At 39.8% G+C, this 17,280-nt stretch overlaps 1 protein-coding gene across 3 annotated transcripts in view; it reads right to left on the bottom strand.

The window, feature by feature from the left end:
• Nucleotides 1-791: 791 nt before the first annotated feature.
• stac (SH3 and cysteine rich domain) overlaps nt 792-17,280 on the bottom strand; it is a 32,791-nt gene continuing 16,302 nt past the window's right edge. For 2 of the 3 annotated variants that reach the window (XM_027275238.1, XM_027275239.1), the window contains 8 exons: nt 16,681-16,762; nt 16,375-16,481; nt 15,459-15,540; nt 14,636-14,703; nt 10,299-10,396; nt 6,598-6,649; nt 5,798-5,935; nt 792-2,257 (listed from right to left, as the gene is read on the bottom strand). In XM_027275238.1, coding sequence (XP_027131039.1) covers nt 2,159-2,257; nt 5,798-5,935; nt 6,598-6,649; nt 10,299-10,396; nt 14,636-14,703; nt 15,459-15,540; nt 16,375-16,481; nt 16,681-16,762 — 726 coding nt within the window. In that variant the 3' untranslated portion in view covers nt 792-2,158. Of the gene's footprint in view, nt 2,258-5,797; nt 5,936-6,593; nt 6,650-10,298; nt 10,397-14,635; nt 14,704-15,458; nt 15,541-16,374; nt 16,482-16,680; nt 16,763-17,280 lie in introns of those variants that run through there. The other variant, XM_027275240.1, reaches the window with a different exon arrangement.

The following is a 17,280-nucleotide window of genomic DNA, read 5'->3' as shown; positions in this document are numbered from 1 at the left end:
GGTTCTTTAATTGAGGTAAAAATCAACAAAGAGTCCTGCACAGTTGTGTTGTTAAAGACTTGTTGGACAATTTCCTTTTGATTTTCCGCTATTTGTTTGACTTTTAGTTCAAATATCGTGAAGTATAAAACTTAGCATGAGGTGAAAACTGATTCATAAAACTTTAAAGGCGTCTCTGCACTTAATAACAAAATGTTTTGCGTCTCTTCTGTTCAATTTCTTGCTGTGAAAAATGGATTTGGTTTCTTGACACACTCTGAATAACTTAAGTCACAATCCAGTTGTTTTTCATGTCATAATATGTATAATTGCATGGTGCATAATCTTTTTGGGGGCCCACTTGAGCGAATGATGAGCTTATTAACTAAGAGGAAAAAAGACAACTTGTTTTTATGGCCAATTTTTACAGTATGTTTCTGCTATGACGGTAATGGGATATTAGTTCTGTTGATGTCACGTTTAAGGTGGGCATTTTATCTCCTATTTTACTGTGTAAATAAAGAAATGTTGCTGTCAATATACGTAATTGTAAACACCAAAATAAAGTTTTGCCATGAAAAATGACAGCGTTTTACTATAAAATTATCTAGTCTATTATAAAATATTACTTCATTCTCTATAAATTCCCTTAAAATGTTGTAAGAAAAAAAGCTTGACATGAAATATGACATTTACTGAATTCAGTATATTGTACAGTCTTTTACTTTTACCATATGTTAGGGTCTTGTACTGTCATGGTTTTGCAGTTTTACAGTGTAACACGTGTGAGACACCACAAAAATACACATTTGTTTGTTGTGATAAAGAAGATTTTAATCTTGTATGTACAGTATGTACAATATAGAGTTCTTGGATATTCAGTAAAGCCAAGTTTCAGTGCAGAACAACCTTTAAGAGATATACTATATCTACTATGATGTAACACCTTTCCATAAACGCACTCGACTATAATCTGAACGAGAAGTGCTGTCCAGGATCGTCTGTGCTGAGAACAGAGGTAAACTACACAAGAGTGATTACATTTCAAGTTAACACGCTAACCAGAAACGTATCATTTTCTTACATGTTTCGTTGTCTTACAGACGAGGTCATGAATTCACATGATCATCAAATCATGAATGTCCTGATTATATCGTAGCGGTACCTTCTCATTCACCTCTGATTTTATAATGAAGTCGTGAAAACAACCAAAAAGAAAATTAAAGAACAAACTTTAAGCCTTAAAAGATAGATCTAACAGATTCTGCAACATAGAGATGATGTAAAGTTTTGATAAATAACTAGCTTTGTGTCCGGTGAAACATGGAATTTAATATTTTTTTTATTCTAGTGATGATAAAAATGTACATTTTTATTGTCATCTATCATCGCCTGGATTGAATGAGTGAGACACTAAAAAGCTGAGGAGTGCAAGGATAATATTTCTGAAAGACCACTGGGAATTTTCTGAAGTCTTTGATTGTGTCAAACGTCTCTGAAGATACCACGTCTTTTTCTCTTTCACATGTTTTGTAGTTCTGTCATACGCTAGAGGTTATACAGGAAGTGTTTGATAGATTTTGAGGCTTCAAAGTGAGTGAATGTTCTTATTTTATTGTATATGATGTTTTTTTTCTCAACTTCATCAACTTCTGACATCAAGGATTTTATCATCCATAAAAGCTCACCTTTTGCTTCTTGGAACATAAAAAGCATGAGAAACAAAACTATTTGAAGAAGGAATGACATTATATGTACTGAAACCTTGAAAAATAATCATTGTACTAAGTGTTTATTTGATTTTCTTTGGCTTAAACAGCCAGTCGGCAGTTCCACTTTCGAAAAATAAACAGCTCATAGCAGAATAAAACTAAGGGGGGAAACACACACACATCGGCTCTATAAATTAAATCCAGTGAAACAGAGATCTGCTGTCTCCCTGCGAACAACAAACAGTCTGTCGTCACAACATCTCTCTGAGTTGACAGGGAGTGAGGAAGGTACAGAGACTACAACAACGTGGAGTCCTCATTGACAAAACCAGCATCACTTTAAGGTCCAAACTCCAATTTTCTGACTAGGCGAACGCCTTAGTTTCGTCCTCCTCTGACCTCCAGGCGGCTGATCCTTCCTCTCCCCTCTCTCCATCTCTCTCTCTTCATTTCTCTGAGTGTCTGTCTCAGATGATTTCCAGAACGTCGCAGGGTACAAAGCCTCTCTTCTTTCCACTCGCTACTCTGATGAAGCCGCTGCGTTCACCCTCGCTGCTCACACAAATCTGAGTGAAAAAGAGATTAAAAGGTTTCTTTAATCAGAGAAAATACAGAGACTGATGATGGGGCACAATATGATCTTTGCCATAGTTGTACTAAATAAATACATAATGGGGCATTTTTCCACTAAACATACACTGTAAGGCCAAAAGTATATGGACACCTCTGTCGACTTACATACATCTTTGGTCTGAGGCGGTTTTTCATTATTTAGGTTAGGCCAAGTTCTAATTATGGAAATCTACATTTTACAATGACGTTTTACACCAGAGGTCCCCTCACAAGAATATACCAGGGTCGCCTCATGCATGTCCCTTGGAATAAGTTGACATAGCATATTTTCTTACACTTTTATAGTCCAGAACAACACAAGAGACGTGTAAAGATCTGGACAGAATACCCATAAAATAATAATGACATCTGTTCAATAAGCCTGTACCTAAACGAAAAATCTATTCTGCAGGTAATTAAGGTGTGTATTAGTGTGACACAGAGGTGTTGGCCTGAGAGAGAAACTGTCGCACTCTCACCATGTTTTTAAGATGCTATGAAAATGTATGCTGTGTCTCCTGATGACGTGCCCAAGTGGCTGCATGTAAAGGTTAAAAAAAAGAGGTAGGACCTAAAATTGAACCATGGGGAACACCAAAATTAATTTTATAGCTATAGTGCTTTTCAGAACCTACACAGCAACACAAATCAAGACAAAGGGTTTCAGTCTTAGTGCATTCATAAACTAAATAAACACGATTTAATAGGCTCCACTGGCTCATTGACAAGACACAGCAGGCATATAAGATATAGGATATAAGATCAGCCATCCGTCCAATTCAACAAATCCATATTGACTCATGGAGGTACTCATCATTGTAACGCCTTACTTTTATTTTTTGTTTTTCAGATTTGTTGCTGTAGTGTGTAACTATTTTAGATTTAAAACTTAAAATATTTTTCATTGGAGCAGGAGTAGGAAACCTTTTTTGATGTCAAAACACCTGAAATGAATGACTCTGAAAAACTTGGCAGGGAGAGTCACTGTTTTAGACAATTGTGTGCTTTTAAGTTAGGTTAAGAGAGAAGGACCTTTTCTGTTTCAACACAAAGTGAAGTGATGACAGGGGAAATGGTTTTCCTAATTTGGTTTGGAGAAACTTGACCGGCCTGACCTCAATCCCATCCAACACTTTTGAGATGAACTGGAACGAGACAATCCCAATTGCCGGACATCAGTGCTGGACCTCACTACTGCTCTCTGAACCAATCCCAACAGTCAGGGGTCAAAATCTTGTGGAAAACTTTCTGAGAAGTATGAAGGAGTACCATGGATTTGAAATGTTCAACGATCAAATATGATAATAATATTGCTACGATTATGAGATGAGTCCTGAGATCCTAAACCTAAAATATTGGTCAACATGTACCTTCAAGGAGAGAAACTCTGGGGTGTTTTGAGGATTTCAGGTTTTTTCTTTCCAACTCCTAATTTTACTCATTGACCCTCATAATAGACAAGAACACATTTGTGTTTGCATGCTCGCTCTAAGTACTCTACAACATCTTCCCTTGGGTTTATGCGACTGGAAAAGAAAGGCAGCGGGTCACAGACTCATCATGTTCTCGGTGGTTTCATCTCCACTGGGGGTTGCTTTCTTTAAGCCTCCCAACATGCCCTGGAAAGCATTGTGGGAAAAAAGGGGGCTTGATCTAACTACATCCATTATGCCAAAATGCTAATTTAATGGTAACTCTTGAGAGGGATTCTCTGTCTGCCAACTGCAGTCAAGCTTTTCTTTTGATTAAGTGCCTGAAAGGGAAGAGTCGCTGGAGGTAAGAGGCGATGTGGGAGCTGCAGGAGGGTAATAAGATGGCTAAAGAATTGCTGGATAATGTGAATCTGATGTGCTCTAATGGCTGCGGTGTGATCATGAATTAGTTACAGGTGTAATGTGGAAATTTTAATCTCCATGAAGGGAAAGGTCATTGCTTCCCCAACTCATGATGACGATGAAGTTCATGGGATCAACAGCTAATGTTTGGTCTTCACGTATTTGGTCTTTGTGGCTCCGAGGGCAGACAATTAACCCCAACAACAATCATATCGGTACTCTCTAGTGGAAGTTTTTTTTATCTCCAATAAGTCACTCAATCATAAACTGAGAAAACGACCCTTCTTATTCACTTGATTTTCAGGAATTTTCTGGTTCATCTTGCAGGTCGTGAAAGGCTTTTATTCACAGAAGGTTTGCACAGTTTTCTTGGATGCGTTCTTTCTTTTCTTTTGTATGTACAATTCAAACATTTCTTTGGACTCTGCGCAATGTGGTTGAATTAAAAAGAAACCGTTTTAGACATTTTTCAGGCATTTTTCCCTGCACTTGTCCATTTCATGTCAGAAAAATGCATTCTTCTCCTGTGATGAACTGTGCCAATTAGCCTAAATGCAATTTGGACCTGGTCCCTGGCTAAGGTCCCGGGTTTGGTCTTGATTACTAAGAACCGTGTGCCCTCAGAAGGACCGAGTCTCCAATGGCTGTGAGCAACAGAAGCACCAACTTTCACTAGGATTTCTGCACAAACAAACATTTATGCCATTATAGTGACTTGTAATGGACGCTATAATCACATACATTCCACACATACTGACTTTAATTTGAATGTTTACTGATCTGATGTCTCCACAGCTGAAGAAGATGTTCACACACCCGCTGCCAAAAGGTCAACACCCAAAAATGTCCTGAATGATACAACAATAATAACAAGAAGAAGAGTTGCTGCAGATGCAAACACTGACACAGACAACCCGTAATGTCTGACCTAAGATATAAACAGTTTTAAGGAGAACATCCTGTCCATCCTGGCTTATGGCCTTTTCAGACACAACCCGATATGCAGTGTGCTCGCTAATGGATTTCGCACGATCTGTAGCCAAAATTCAAGTGCACTGTCGGCGCTGTGTGCTATCCGTTGTACTTTTCTTGATGCGGTGAAAAAGTGCTGTGGTGTGGCACAAGCAATCGAAAATAACTTACTAAGTTTCAGAGTGCTGCCATTGCCACGTTGTGTCTGAGAGGGCCAACACTTGAGTTATCAGGTTTTTGTCCTCACTATACTGCATTTTATTTAAACTGCTTAAATATTATGGGATTTTCTATTGTAGCATTGGACAGTGTTTAATCTTAGACTGTTATGTGGACACTGATGTCTCTCCTCGAGACACAGAGCAGCTGTATGTTTGTGTTTAGAAAAGCAGGCACCATTTTGATCATTCCTATCGTAACCAAGGTCAGAGGATAGGACTGCCTCACTCCCTAGACACAACAGATAGGTACACGATGCCTCTACAGATTCAGATAATAATAGAGTATGACCATTTATGAACATAGAGGCAGAGAAGACCGCTTCTTCAGAACTGACGAGTGTATTCATAAATCCTTCATTCTTCTTGGCCAAGCTTCAATAAACCTTTCAGCATCAGGCATCTTGGACTGCTGTGCACTTTATCTCTGCTGATTGAAGTGGCCACAACAATGAGGTTTGTATAGTACCTGTCCCTCCTTCAGCGTGATCTGGCCTTGTTCCTTACAGCCGATGAACGTCCTGTTACACCTGAACACTTGGTCTCCAGCCCGGAGCAGATGAGCAAACGCTGCTGGGAAGAAACCGATCCTGTCCTCAATTACTCCCTGAAAAGAATATAACAACCAAACATGAAAGGGCTGCACAGTGGATAAGAAGAATTACAAACCCAGTGTTTTTATAAATGATCAGATAAAATCCATCAGGGTTTCTGTTGGTTGCAGTACAGAAGACATAAAGTATAAAGTTTCATTATAGATTACTTCTATAGAAATACACTGTGTGTCTCCACATACAGTAGTCTGTACACTGTATGCAGATGTTAAATCATGTGTTAATGTCTGTGTCTTGACTTATTAAAGTATCCATTGTTCACAGACCAAACAGGCCAGATGTCTCTGTTTATCTACAGGCTGCAGAGAACAACAACAGTGTTAAAATGCATGATGAGTTTCTTCATGGTCTGATGGCAGCCGGCTGCCTCTATACAGTCACGTTTTGGCCCTTTTCTCTCCCTAATTTATCTGTCATGCATTTATGTCCTGAAGCGGCCTGTTGCCTCGTTCATATAATTTACAGCTTGACTTCCTGTAATTTATCAATCCATTTCTTCAAAGGGCATTTCATGGGCTTTGTGGAGAGCACGCATTGTCTGAAAACTGGACAACAAGAAACTTGCAAACATCATCTTTGAGTTTAGCATATTAATTATATTAAAAAGTTTTAAATGAGCCATGCTGGTACTTAAGTGAAATACGTTCGTACCTACCTTCCACCAGTCATCATTAGAGTCGTCAGCCAATAAGATTCTGTCGCCGGCTCTGAAATATAGAGCAAAACAAAGGAGAAATTAGGTGTATGCCCCTTATGAACCACGATTTTGGTGGTTGGTTAGTTCTACAAAACAGGTAACAATGATCCTCCTTAGCCCCATGCTTTTGTTGTTCATGTTTTCAAATACATAAATAGACCAAATTACAACTGGTCGCCAGGATGGTAAAGCTTTAAATTTCTCTGCATGTGCAGATGAGTTTTAGATGAATTTAGCAGTGTAATCGCCTTCCCAGTATAAAGGAGAAACACTTGAAAGGTCAAGTATTTAGTTTGTCTGTTCCAGGCTACTGTAGAAATACAGTGTTTAAACATGAAGAGGACCCGCTCCCACTGTAGATATAAAAGGCTAATTTTTAGATAACAAAACAAAAATATTCTTATTTTCAGGTGATTAATCCACATGAAATCAAAGTTATGAATATTAAATTCCATGTATGCCTTTTTCTGAAAACAGAGGAGCCTGATCTGACACACTGGACCTTTAAGAGGCCCTCATATATGTGTGCTGTAAAGTAAAGCACAATAGTAGGTGTTTGCAAGTCTCTTTGTTTTCACTGAGATTACACGCACCTTAATCCTGTTTGCTGTTAGTAATTCTTCTTTATCCAGGAAATGCATGCATCATTGTACCCGGTCACCGCATGTGCCATAATTACTAACATCTGCTCAAAGCCCGACAGCTAAATTTGACCAATAAAAATCAAAAGGACCAACACAGTTGAGCCAAATGTTGCTTTACGTAATTTCCCTTTTTCTTCCTCTTGTGGTTCACAATTACAACCCCGGCTGTCCTTTGGCGTGGTAATTATCACCATGACTCAGAAAACACTGTTTATTGTAGGTGAGAAACTGCACAGCACCCGATGTTGTAAAATCTTATAAGGTGACGAAAAAAAAACAAAGTAGATACGTGTTGTTTCACAATTACATTGTGCATTAAACAACACAAACGAACAGTGGGTTTCTGAATCTGTATTTTAAAAATACAGAACTCATCATCATCATTACAATCACCAAGTACTCGAAGGTAATCATAGTAATGTAATCAGAGCATGTGGCCGCAACTGAAACTAATCATGAACCTAATTTTCTCACTTAAAATGAAAACTGAATCTTTTGATTAAAGGTTCCACTTTCTCCTAATTTCTGCTTTATGTTAAACATTGAAAAACATTGATGTAGGCTTTCATAAGAGAGGAAACTTGAAATAAAGCTTGTGCTGTATAACACGTATCGGTGGACAGGGAATCACAGAGAAAAAGTCATTGAATTTTAAATCAAGCCTGGCGATTGAAGTTTTTCTTGGCCAAAGAGAGAGGAAGGACCCGTGACTATGTGTGAGTGTTTGTGTGTGCGTGCAATAGAAAGAGGGAGAGAACAAGTGCCCTCATATCCTCAAATCCTCACAGGATTTCTGTGAGAACAAGGAGCAAATAGGTACTTAGCCTGAAGGACTACTCGTGATGAATGCTCTCTATCTTGAGGGCCTATTTCAAAGCATGCTGCAGATGATGCCCTATCAGTCAGGGTTAAGGCATGGGATGAAATCTACGGCAGATTGCTTTGGGGATAATAAAACTAGACATATACAGCTGAGTCTGCTTTGGACACTCTTTAGTTGTGATTCTGGCCACCTGATGAATCTAAGTCCAATACTTTCTCTTGTTTTAGCTCTGCTTTTGGTCTCTACCAACTCCTGAGGGAAATATCTGACTCTTTAGTTGCTAAATGCTCCACTGTGTTCACCAGCTAGTCTGTCTGCCATTTGGTGCTGGGCAGTGGAGCTTTTTTTTTTATTGAAAACAGCTGCCTGCTGTGGCTGAAAACAACACTTTAAGAGTGAACCAAAACAATAAAGTTTCCACCAGACAGAAAGCAATGAGCTGAAACTCAATATAAAGCTCCATAAAGCCGAGGCGAGGTGCAGATGCAGCTGATTATTTGAATTTTGGTGTTCATCACGACGAGCCACTCCTTTCAATGAAAGGGACGAATGTCACACTGGTTTCACGTTCTCATTTGATAAATTGTTATTAGAATTATTAGAGTAACTCTAAATGATCATAGTTGGTTGCATGTGCACAAAAACACATTTGAGTCGGGGGGGAGGTTGACAGATGCTTCATAACAAACCTCCTTTCAGAAAACTCTGTCTGAAAGAGTCATTCATAAACTGAATCACGGAGTAAAGCTGCAGCTGCACAGCTTCAAACAATTTAAAATGTTTAAGCAATCTGGGCCACAACAGGTGTTTTCAATTTACTGAACTGAAGTCAAAACACCAAGTGTGACATAATTAATCGGGTGTGGTCAGAACTGCAACATGTTTGAATGACACTGTATTACAAAGTTCATACTACATACCAGGTGTGTACCTATGTATGTGTATGTATAGATATGTACGTATGTTGGCAGAGCGTGAACAACAGGAAAACCTCACCCTGGTTACCCTCACACCTACCTTTGTAAACACACCAGATGTAGTCTACTAAATTACCTAATTTATCTTTTTGCAGTGTTGTGTATTTGGAGTACTTTGTTAACAAGTGAAACTAGACAAAAACAAACTGTGTATATCTCCTTTTTAAATGGACTGAATTGAATTTGTGTAATTTTGATGTAACTTCCAGCGATGACGGTGCATTTCCATTTTGCCTGCAGCCTGTTGACAAACATTCACAATATCTCCGACGCTGTTGTTTTCTGTACGTATTCTCAATTGAAGAGGTGCTCTTAACCAAAATAAAATGATTTCTTTGGCTAGCAAATTAATAAAATAATACATCCCATCTGGCACACAGTCTACATGGGAGCTATAAATGGACTTTCCAAAGATGTGCGTTTCTCTCTGGATGAATCCAAGAAGAAGCGAGATTGACTGATATTAATAGACCATGGTGGCACACGCACAGGTACGATTAATGAGGCCACTCCAGAGAAATAAATCTTTGAGGACCATTACCTAAAACGAGGAAGCTAATTAGTTCCTTTTGTAAATCTATTCCTGTGTACTTTGACGTCTGGTGTTCTGAATACAGCGATTATATAAGGTTAAAAAAAAAGAAACACTAATTAACAGACTAAATTTCCTGCCGTTAAAAAAAAAAAAAGCAGATGAATATTGACAAGAAGCAGACAGCTCTTCACCAGCAGACAGCGACACATGTCATCAATATCCGGACATAAATTAAACAACTTGCATACACTATATATACTTTGTATGTTTGTGAGTGTGTGCCCTGGTCTTGGTGTATTGACTGTAAATGAATGTATGAATACGACAGGCCGATATGTGTGCTGCAGAACAATTGCTATCAGCAGGTGAAACACAACTTTACTATTTAAACACAACAAAAGGCGACAGGACAAAAAGTCAATGAATGGATCTCACAAACAGCTGTGCCATGGCAGACCTTTGCAATCAATTAGTACATGATTATAGTGTTAATTGAAATAAGTGAATACATATCACGTATCCCCTGATGTCTAATGTTTAGTCTTATTTTGCATACTTCAAATCAGTATTTCCAAGGGTCTATGCATGTTAAGAGTCAAGCAAGTGTCACCATACAGCTAGTTTTGTACTGGGATTTCTTGATTAAAGTGACATGTGTGTGCAAGTTCATGTAAACTAACCTCATCTCCAGGTCATGACTGTCTTGGGGGGAGAAGTTGTGCAAGGCCACGTAGGTGTTGAGCTTGAGGACGTCTTTCTGTAGCTGGTTCTGCTCCAACTAGACATAAAACACGCACATGATAATGATGATTGGTTTTCAAGAAGCCTGAATATGTAGCTGACAAGTTAGACAAAGCTCATAGACAAACAAATACAATGCAACACCATATTCTCTATTGTCACTTTCCTCGCAGTCGTATCTGAAAATAAGTCTTTTGGCATTCACATAGGCAGGAGAAGCCATTGTTTACAGTACACTGATAGACCGCGGAGATTCTTAAGTTGTTCTGCAATCTGTTTCTTCGAATCTTCCGTCAACATGAGTGGGAGAAGCAGGATGAGGCTTTTGTGAACGCTCGGGAAGTTAAAACAGGACAGGGTTGTGGGTGGAGAGGAAGTTGTCGGAGAAGTGTTAGCACAATTAGCAGGGAGATGCGCCGCCGTTCTGGCGCTCTTCACACCTGCTCAGAAAACCGGTGGGCGTTTTTTCTTGTTTCATCACCAATACCTTGTGTATGAATCCTGCCTGCTGTGTGTGCCTGAAATCCCTCCAAATGATAACGTGTCCTGTTCCTGTGCGATGCCTGGACTGATACACACTAATGGCTGTTTTTTTTTTGCAAGACAGCAGGAGAATCTTCCACCTTTGTGGTGCTGTACAGTAATGAAGAGAAGTGTTTCTGGTCCCTTTGTGGCTCCCCAAGCGTCACCCATGTGGGCTGGCAATGTAGCTGATGGATGTGTTCGGTTAACTGCGGCCACAAGGCAAACTGCCTCTGTGGCCTCGGGGTGAAAACGACATCAGGCAGTGGCAATCCATTACAGCTAACTAAGAGCTGCTCACTGGCCTTGAGAGGCTCTTGGCGCAGTGGGAGCCTGAAATAGTGAATGAGAGGAAAGATAACAGCCTCCTTTGTAACTGAATTATTGGAAAAGAAATATTTGTGGTGAGGGACAATGTGGTGAATGAAAGATGAAAAAAAAACAACTGAAGAGCATTGTGCATTCCTTTGAATCTGCAGTCACTGTGTCTTTTTTCTGGCCACTTGAGGGTGGCAAAACAACCTGTGAACACATTGACATATTCTAACTTCATAAACAACAGCTGCCTATTTACATATCGAGCAGACACAATATCAGCTTTAATTTGGAGGTGTGTGTGTCTGGCCACATGGCACTTGTAAGTCTAATACTCACTCTCCTATGTCTGTTTTCCTCCACCAACTGCTCAGAAAAATATCTGGCCTTTTAACTGCTAAATGCTCCACTATATTCTTTAACTAGTCACCAACGTTGTCTGTCGTGTGGTGCTGGACATTCAGCATAATTGCACAAATTGTGATTTGTACTTTTGGGCTATATAAATAAAATTCTACTTGACTTGACATAAAACCAATACAATGAGCTAAAACACACTAAAATACTAGAAATGATAAATACGGACATCATAACTGTGATGTCACCCACAGGTTTTCTGAAGAACCCAGGATGTCACCATCTTGGTAGTTTTGCAAAGATGTCCGTCATATGAGCCACCTGTAATGGCATCGACCTGTCAATCAAAGCGGCCACACTATTAATTATGCATAACTTTAAGTCTTAATATAATTTGAGCAGGTTAGTTATATAAAAATTCACCCTCAGTACAGTTGTCATTAACGGGGAAATAAGCTATAGAGACCAAAACTGTTTTTTGTACCAGGCTGTAAACATGTTTATTTCTGCTGTCTAGTTGGACATTTTAACATGGGGACTTATGGAGACTGACTCGTACTGTGGCGAGCCTCAAGTGGATGTTTGAGGAACTGCAGTTTTTGGCACTTCCACACTGACTTTGCGTCACAGTCACAGAGATTGCTGCTTGGCAAAAAGACCCATAGAAAAGAGAGAAACTGCAGAATCGGGTCTTAATTCTCCGGTTTGTTACTGCAGAAACTGCAGAATCGGGTCTTAATTCTCCGGTTTGTTACTGCACATACACATAATTTGAACCATAATTTTTTAAATGTCGATTAGTGAAGCAAAATTAGCAAATATTTTTGTTCCAGTAACAGTCGTGTTGCTTTTGGAAGTGACACATTTTATTCTTCCAGCAACAAAAGAACCAAAGCACCAGAAGTTTTTTTGGATAAACAGACGCTGCCTCGAATGAACAGACGAACAGAAAGAGCACCAACTACAACACAATCCCAAACAGAGAATCCAACCAAAGAGAAAGCCAGACTTATTTTACTGTCAATTGATCTCGGGTAGTTTAACACTAAACCTGAAAAGTGTGAACAGATGGGGATCCTGTGTGTGACTGCGTGTGTTCCCATTTGTGCGTGTCAGCCTCTCATCCCAAATTGGAGTCTCCGTCTCTGGTGAAGGAGCAGTTTTCGAGCGCTTTTCTCTGCTCATTACCTCGCGCAGCCTCCATCTGTCTGTCCTCCAGCCCGAGCTAATGGACCTGTCAGCTGACAGACAAACAGCGACGCTGCCAGCTGTGCTCGGTCCAGCCTGATAAGACAGCACAATGCACTTCAAGTCTCTTCCCTGAAAAGGGCGGCTGGACTGCTAGATTGTATTGCACAGGAAAGGTGTGTGTGCGCATGTTTTTTTTTGCCTTGTATGGTTATTTGTCCTTTTTTGTGTTTGTCTCTAGTATCTGTGGTCTTTTTCCACTGTTGACAACAGAGATAAACATGTTAAAGTATAAAAGTAAACAGGATAGATGGCTGGACATAGAAACTATGTACAAAGAACATTGATATTGAAAGCAGCTCTCCCACAATTCGCACCATGGGAGCTGAGAAGATAGAAATTCAGTTTTGATATCTGTTCATGAAATATTCATTGTTACTCTGCAGGAGGTGGCAAGATATACACAGAGGTTTAACCTTTTTCTTCCACAAGCATGAATTTTGCACCATCAGTATTGCATCTACACTAATAATCCAGCAGCACAGACCCCGGCGCTGCAGATCCAAACATTGCTGTAAGGTCACGCCTCGTCTCTATCAGTGCAGGCCAGTGGTTGTGTCAGCTCCAGCATGATTTGTTACAGCAGGAAGAGAAGTTTTCCATCAAAGTCCTGGGAAATTCAGCAGTGACGATGGAGACGGGGAGGGGGGTGCAAGTGCAGCATGCTTAATGGACGCAGGACGGCCTGGCTGGGTATCAGTTCTCAGCACGCAGAGTTCAGGCATTGGTCAGCGAACAAAGTCGGTTCTCAGAGGTTTTCAGACTGTACCAATAATATACTTTACTGTAAGACTCATATTAACAATCTGTGGAGAAAAGTTTCCAGAGTTTCTGACTTGTGAAACTGCTGGAAAGACAGTTTGAGCTTTCCATTCCTCTAAAATAGTACATTTAATTTGTTTGTTTTTTCTCAGCTCAGATCATCCTCAAACTTTGCTGATGTTTGTGTTTGATATAAACTGAAGGATCGGTACAATGTCAAGCTAAACACAATGCTGGTTTTATCTAATAATTATCAATTCATGTGTCTCCATGCTGTCAAAATGCCAAAATTTTAATTCCACCTCTTTCTTCTATCATTGTTGTTATTTTTCACCCTTTTGTTTTATGGTTATCCTATATCATATCATCAATATATTCATATTGTCTTTACTGTGTTATTGATTTGTTTCTCCTGTGAAGCACTTTCAGTCTCATTTTATTTTACAAAAGGTGTTATATAAAGTTCATTATTTTGCTGTTAATAATAATACAATTGGCTAGAATTACATTTTTGTCACCTTACCAAAAAGGGCCTGGTAGAGTACTTATTGGGTAAAAGCTTAAAAATCTGCTAAAAATTAAAATGACTTTTCGCAAATACAAAACACTTCTGTTACTTCTGTTTCGTAGCGTGTCTAGGGCGAGTTTATTCCCTAACACAAAGCGTGCTTAAAAACAAGGCCGGCTGGCAGTGGGTTGTTTGGGGGATTATCTTCGGTCAGCAACAGCGGTTAGCCGCAACCGAGAGGTCCAGCCTAGTTGGCGCCAGCAGATTAGTTTATTTTTTGGGTTGTTGATTGTTGGACTAAAACTACACAAATCTGGACATAGTAGGTGTTCACTTTTCAAAGCCAAGGCCAAAAGTCGCTCTGGTGCTTGTCTCTCACTTTCACGGTTGTTCAGTGTCAAAATCCCTCATGGATTTATTAATAAACCCACTAACAGCGAGACAAAAAAGGAGGAGTAACTCCTAACGTGACTACTAAAGAGCATACTGCTCAACCGAACACTTAAATATCACCATAGTGTACACATACACAAACAAAGATCACCAAACAGTTAGGTTGATTACCGTCAAATCGTCAGGTGTCCCCTCTGGTTGGTTGTAATGCTCCGTCCCGTTCTCAACCACTGTGAAAACTGAAAAAAAAAAAAAAAATACTGAATGACATGAACCGAACCAACCATTTCAATAAATAAGAATAATATCTAGATTCCTGTTTGCAGCACAAAAGTAAAATATAAAAAAACAAGATATGTTTGCTATTTTTCAATCATTAACAGGAAAATGGCAAAAATGATAAATGTTGTCCTGTGATCTAACAGGAAAATGGCAAAAATGATAAATGTTGTCCTGTGATCGACACCAGTGGGAACAAATGAAGGGTCTCTTTAGGTGCATTAATGTACTCAGCAGATGTAATAGCAATCAAACAATTTGATTATGAGGCATCTTGGCCTGGTCTTGGAGATAATTCTTCATTTTATTAGCACTATCAAGACATAAGCAAATGTGGCCGACATTTGGCACCGGCACAAGAAGGTTCTTTTCTTCTTTTGTTGGGTCTGGTGTTATTTTCTGAGAGAAATACTCCAGCAGCACAAGGGTCAGTGCTTTGCCCCTCATCTCACCCTATTGTGTAGCTGAAAAAACCCCACCCACCACTAGAGTGATTTAAAAAGAGAGAGGTAGTCTACAGCTGGGTCAAAAAGAGTGAGTTCAGTTCAGTGTAAAACAGCAAAGAAGCTCATTTGATGGTTCATAGGAGAAGAATTCAATGTTGCAACCTTCTCGCATTCTTTTGTGGGAAGAGCCACGGCGGTGTGTTTTTTGTGTCCGTGTCACCACATGGCTTTGATCCAGATGCACAGAATGTACCGCAACGAATACTCACCATCATCGCTGTGTTTTCTCGACAGCTCCTGCCTACTGCTGTGAGCCACCACTTCTTCTGGAACTTTATCCAAGTCACTGGTCTGCAGAGATTAGACGGATGAGAGAATAGAGATAAATACAGACAGAAGTATAAAGACAGATAAAGATAAAAAGATTTACTGGGCACAAAGCTCAAATTCATCCGCTTTCACAGGCTAACAAGCTATTTCGGAGAAAACCCTACTGCAGCAAACGTACTGTTTCTAAGCCTGCATTTGGAAACTATTATCATAACCCCTATTGAGATCATATTGTCTCTGTGAGCCTCTACCGACACATGCACACACCCATTCACTAACAGCTGCTCAGGACAGGACAGGATGGACCAAACCCAACAGCTTTCAGATGTCATCATAGGGAGGCACATATCCAGACGGCACATACAGTTTAGTTTACATTAGAAGTGATAAGCTATGAAAGACAGATTTCCCTGTGTATTACACACACAAGGAAAGGAGGCCAGAGAGAGTAGCTGTACAATCAGCTCAGTCCATCTTCAGAGCTGTAACATGAGTGTTTGCACCGACATTTCTCTTCATTACCGCCCGTACTAGACTGCCTTTATTGGTAGTGTTTACAGCCCAGCCGTGGCGGTATCTATTTAGACCATCAGCTACAGTATGTGTGTTGCAGTCGGGACAAAATAAAACAAGTATAATACTGACCTGTAATAATCTACAAGTCCTTTCATGTCTGTGTGTACATTATAGCTTAACAAAAAGATATGAAGTAGGAGAGAGAGAAATAAAACACAAAACAGCTTTCTATGTATACAATATGTCTGTGTTTGGATTTACACAAAGACAGTGACAGTAGTTAGTGTTAACAGGGTAAAAACAAACACCACCCGACATGACAGATGATCCGTTTCTTACCGAGTTTCTGTGTGGAGACTCAGAGCCGCTGGCCCTCTTAGCTTTCTGTGCCAGCGACGTCCCAAACCTCAAGGCCTCATATACAGGATCCACCTTATTGCCACAGGCTTTAGGAAAGAATTAAGACTTGATATAAAATCTGATGGTATACAAATATTCAGCTTTCAGGACGGGTAATGTCGTGATGATTACAAGTCAAATAAAACCAGATAGGTAGATCTACCTGGAAAAGCGTGATGTCATTTCGCTTTAGAGCATGCCATCCCACATGAATCTGAAATTATTATGGAGATTTAAGCTGCTCACCAATGGGCATGACTTCTTTGATGCAGCCGTACTGTTCCTGGATCAGTAATGGAGAGCTGTAGTACCGCCGAAAGCCTTTTGGCTGAGGAGAGACAGAGGAGAGGAAACAAGAGAGAGAGAGATTGGCGACAGACATTAGAGATAAATCCACATGAAGCACCACGGGCAGCAGCCTGACACTGAAATACTGCACATAACTCTGTTTAGTCGGCCAGTAATGCAAATGTTTAATGTTTAATACTTATTATACTAAGGCGGCACAGTGGTGCAGTGTCACAGAAAGAAGTTTCCTGGTTTTCTGTGTTGAGTTTGCATCCCTGTGTCTCGGACTTCCTCCCACAATCTAAAAGAAATTGCTAAATTTGCTAAATTGTCCGTGGTGTGAATGTGACTGTGAATGGTTGTTCGTCTCCATGTGCCCTGTGATGAGCTGGCGACCCCTTTCCACAAAGTCAGCTGGGATAGACCCCAGTCCCCCATGACCCTGATGAGGATAAGTGGTTACAGATAATGGATGGATGGACTTATTATAGTATTGAAATACTAATGAACATGAGGAGACTCCAAAAACTTTCTGCCTTTAAACAAAACTTGCAAAGT

Source organism: Larimichthys crocea, chromosome XXIV (assembly GCF_000972845.2).
Source record: "Larimichthys crocea isolate SSNF chromosome XXIV, L_crocea_2.0, whole genome shotgun sequence".
NCBI classification, from domain to species: Eukaryota; Metazoa; Chordata; class Actinopteri; family Sciaenidae; genus Larimichthys; species Larimichthys crocea.
This window is presented reverse-complemented; position numbering and strand designations above follow the sequence as displayed.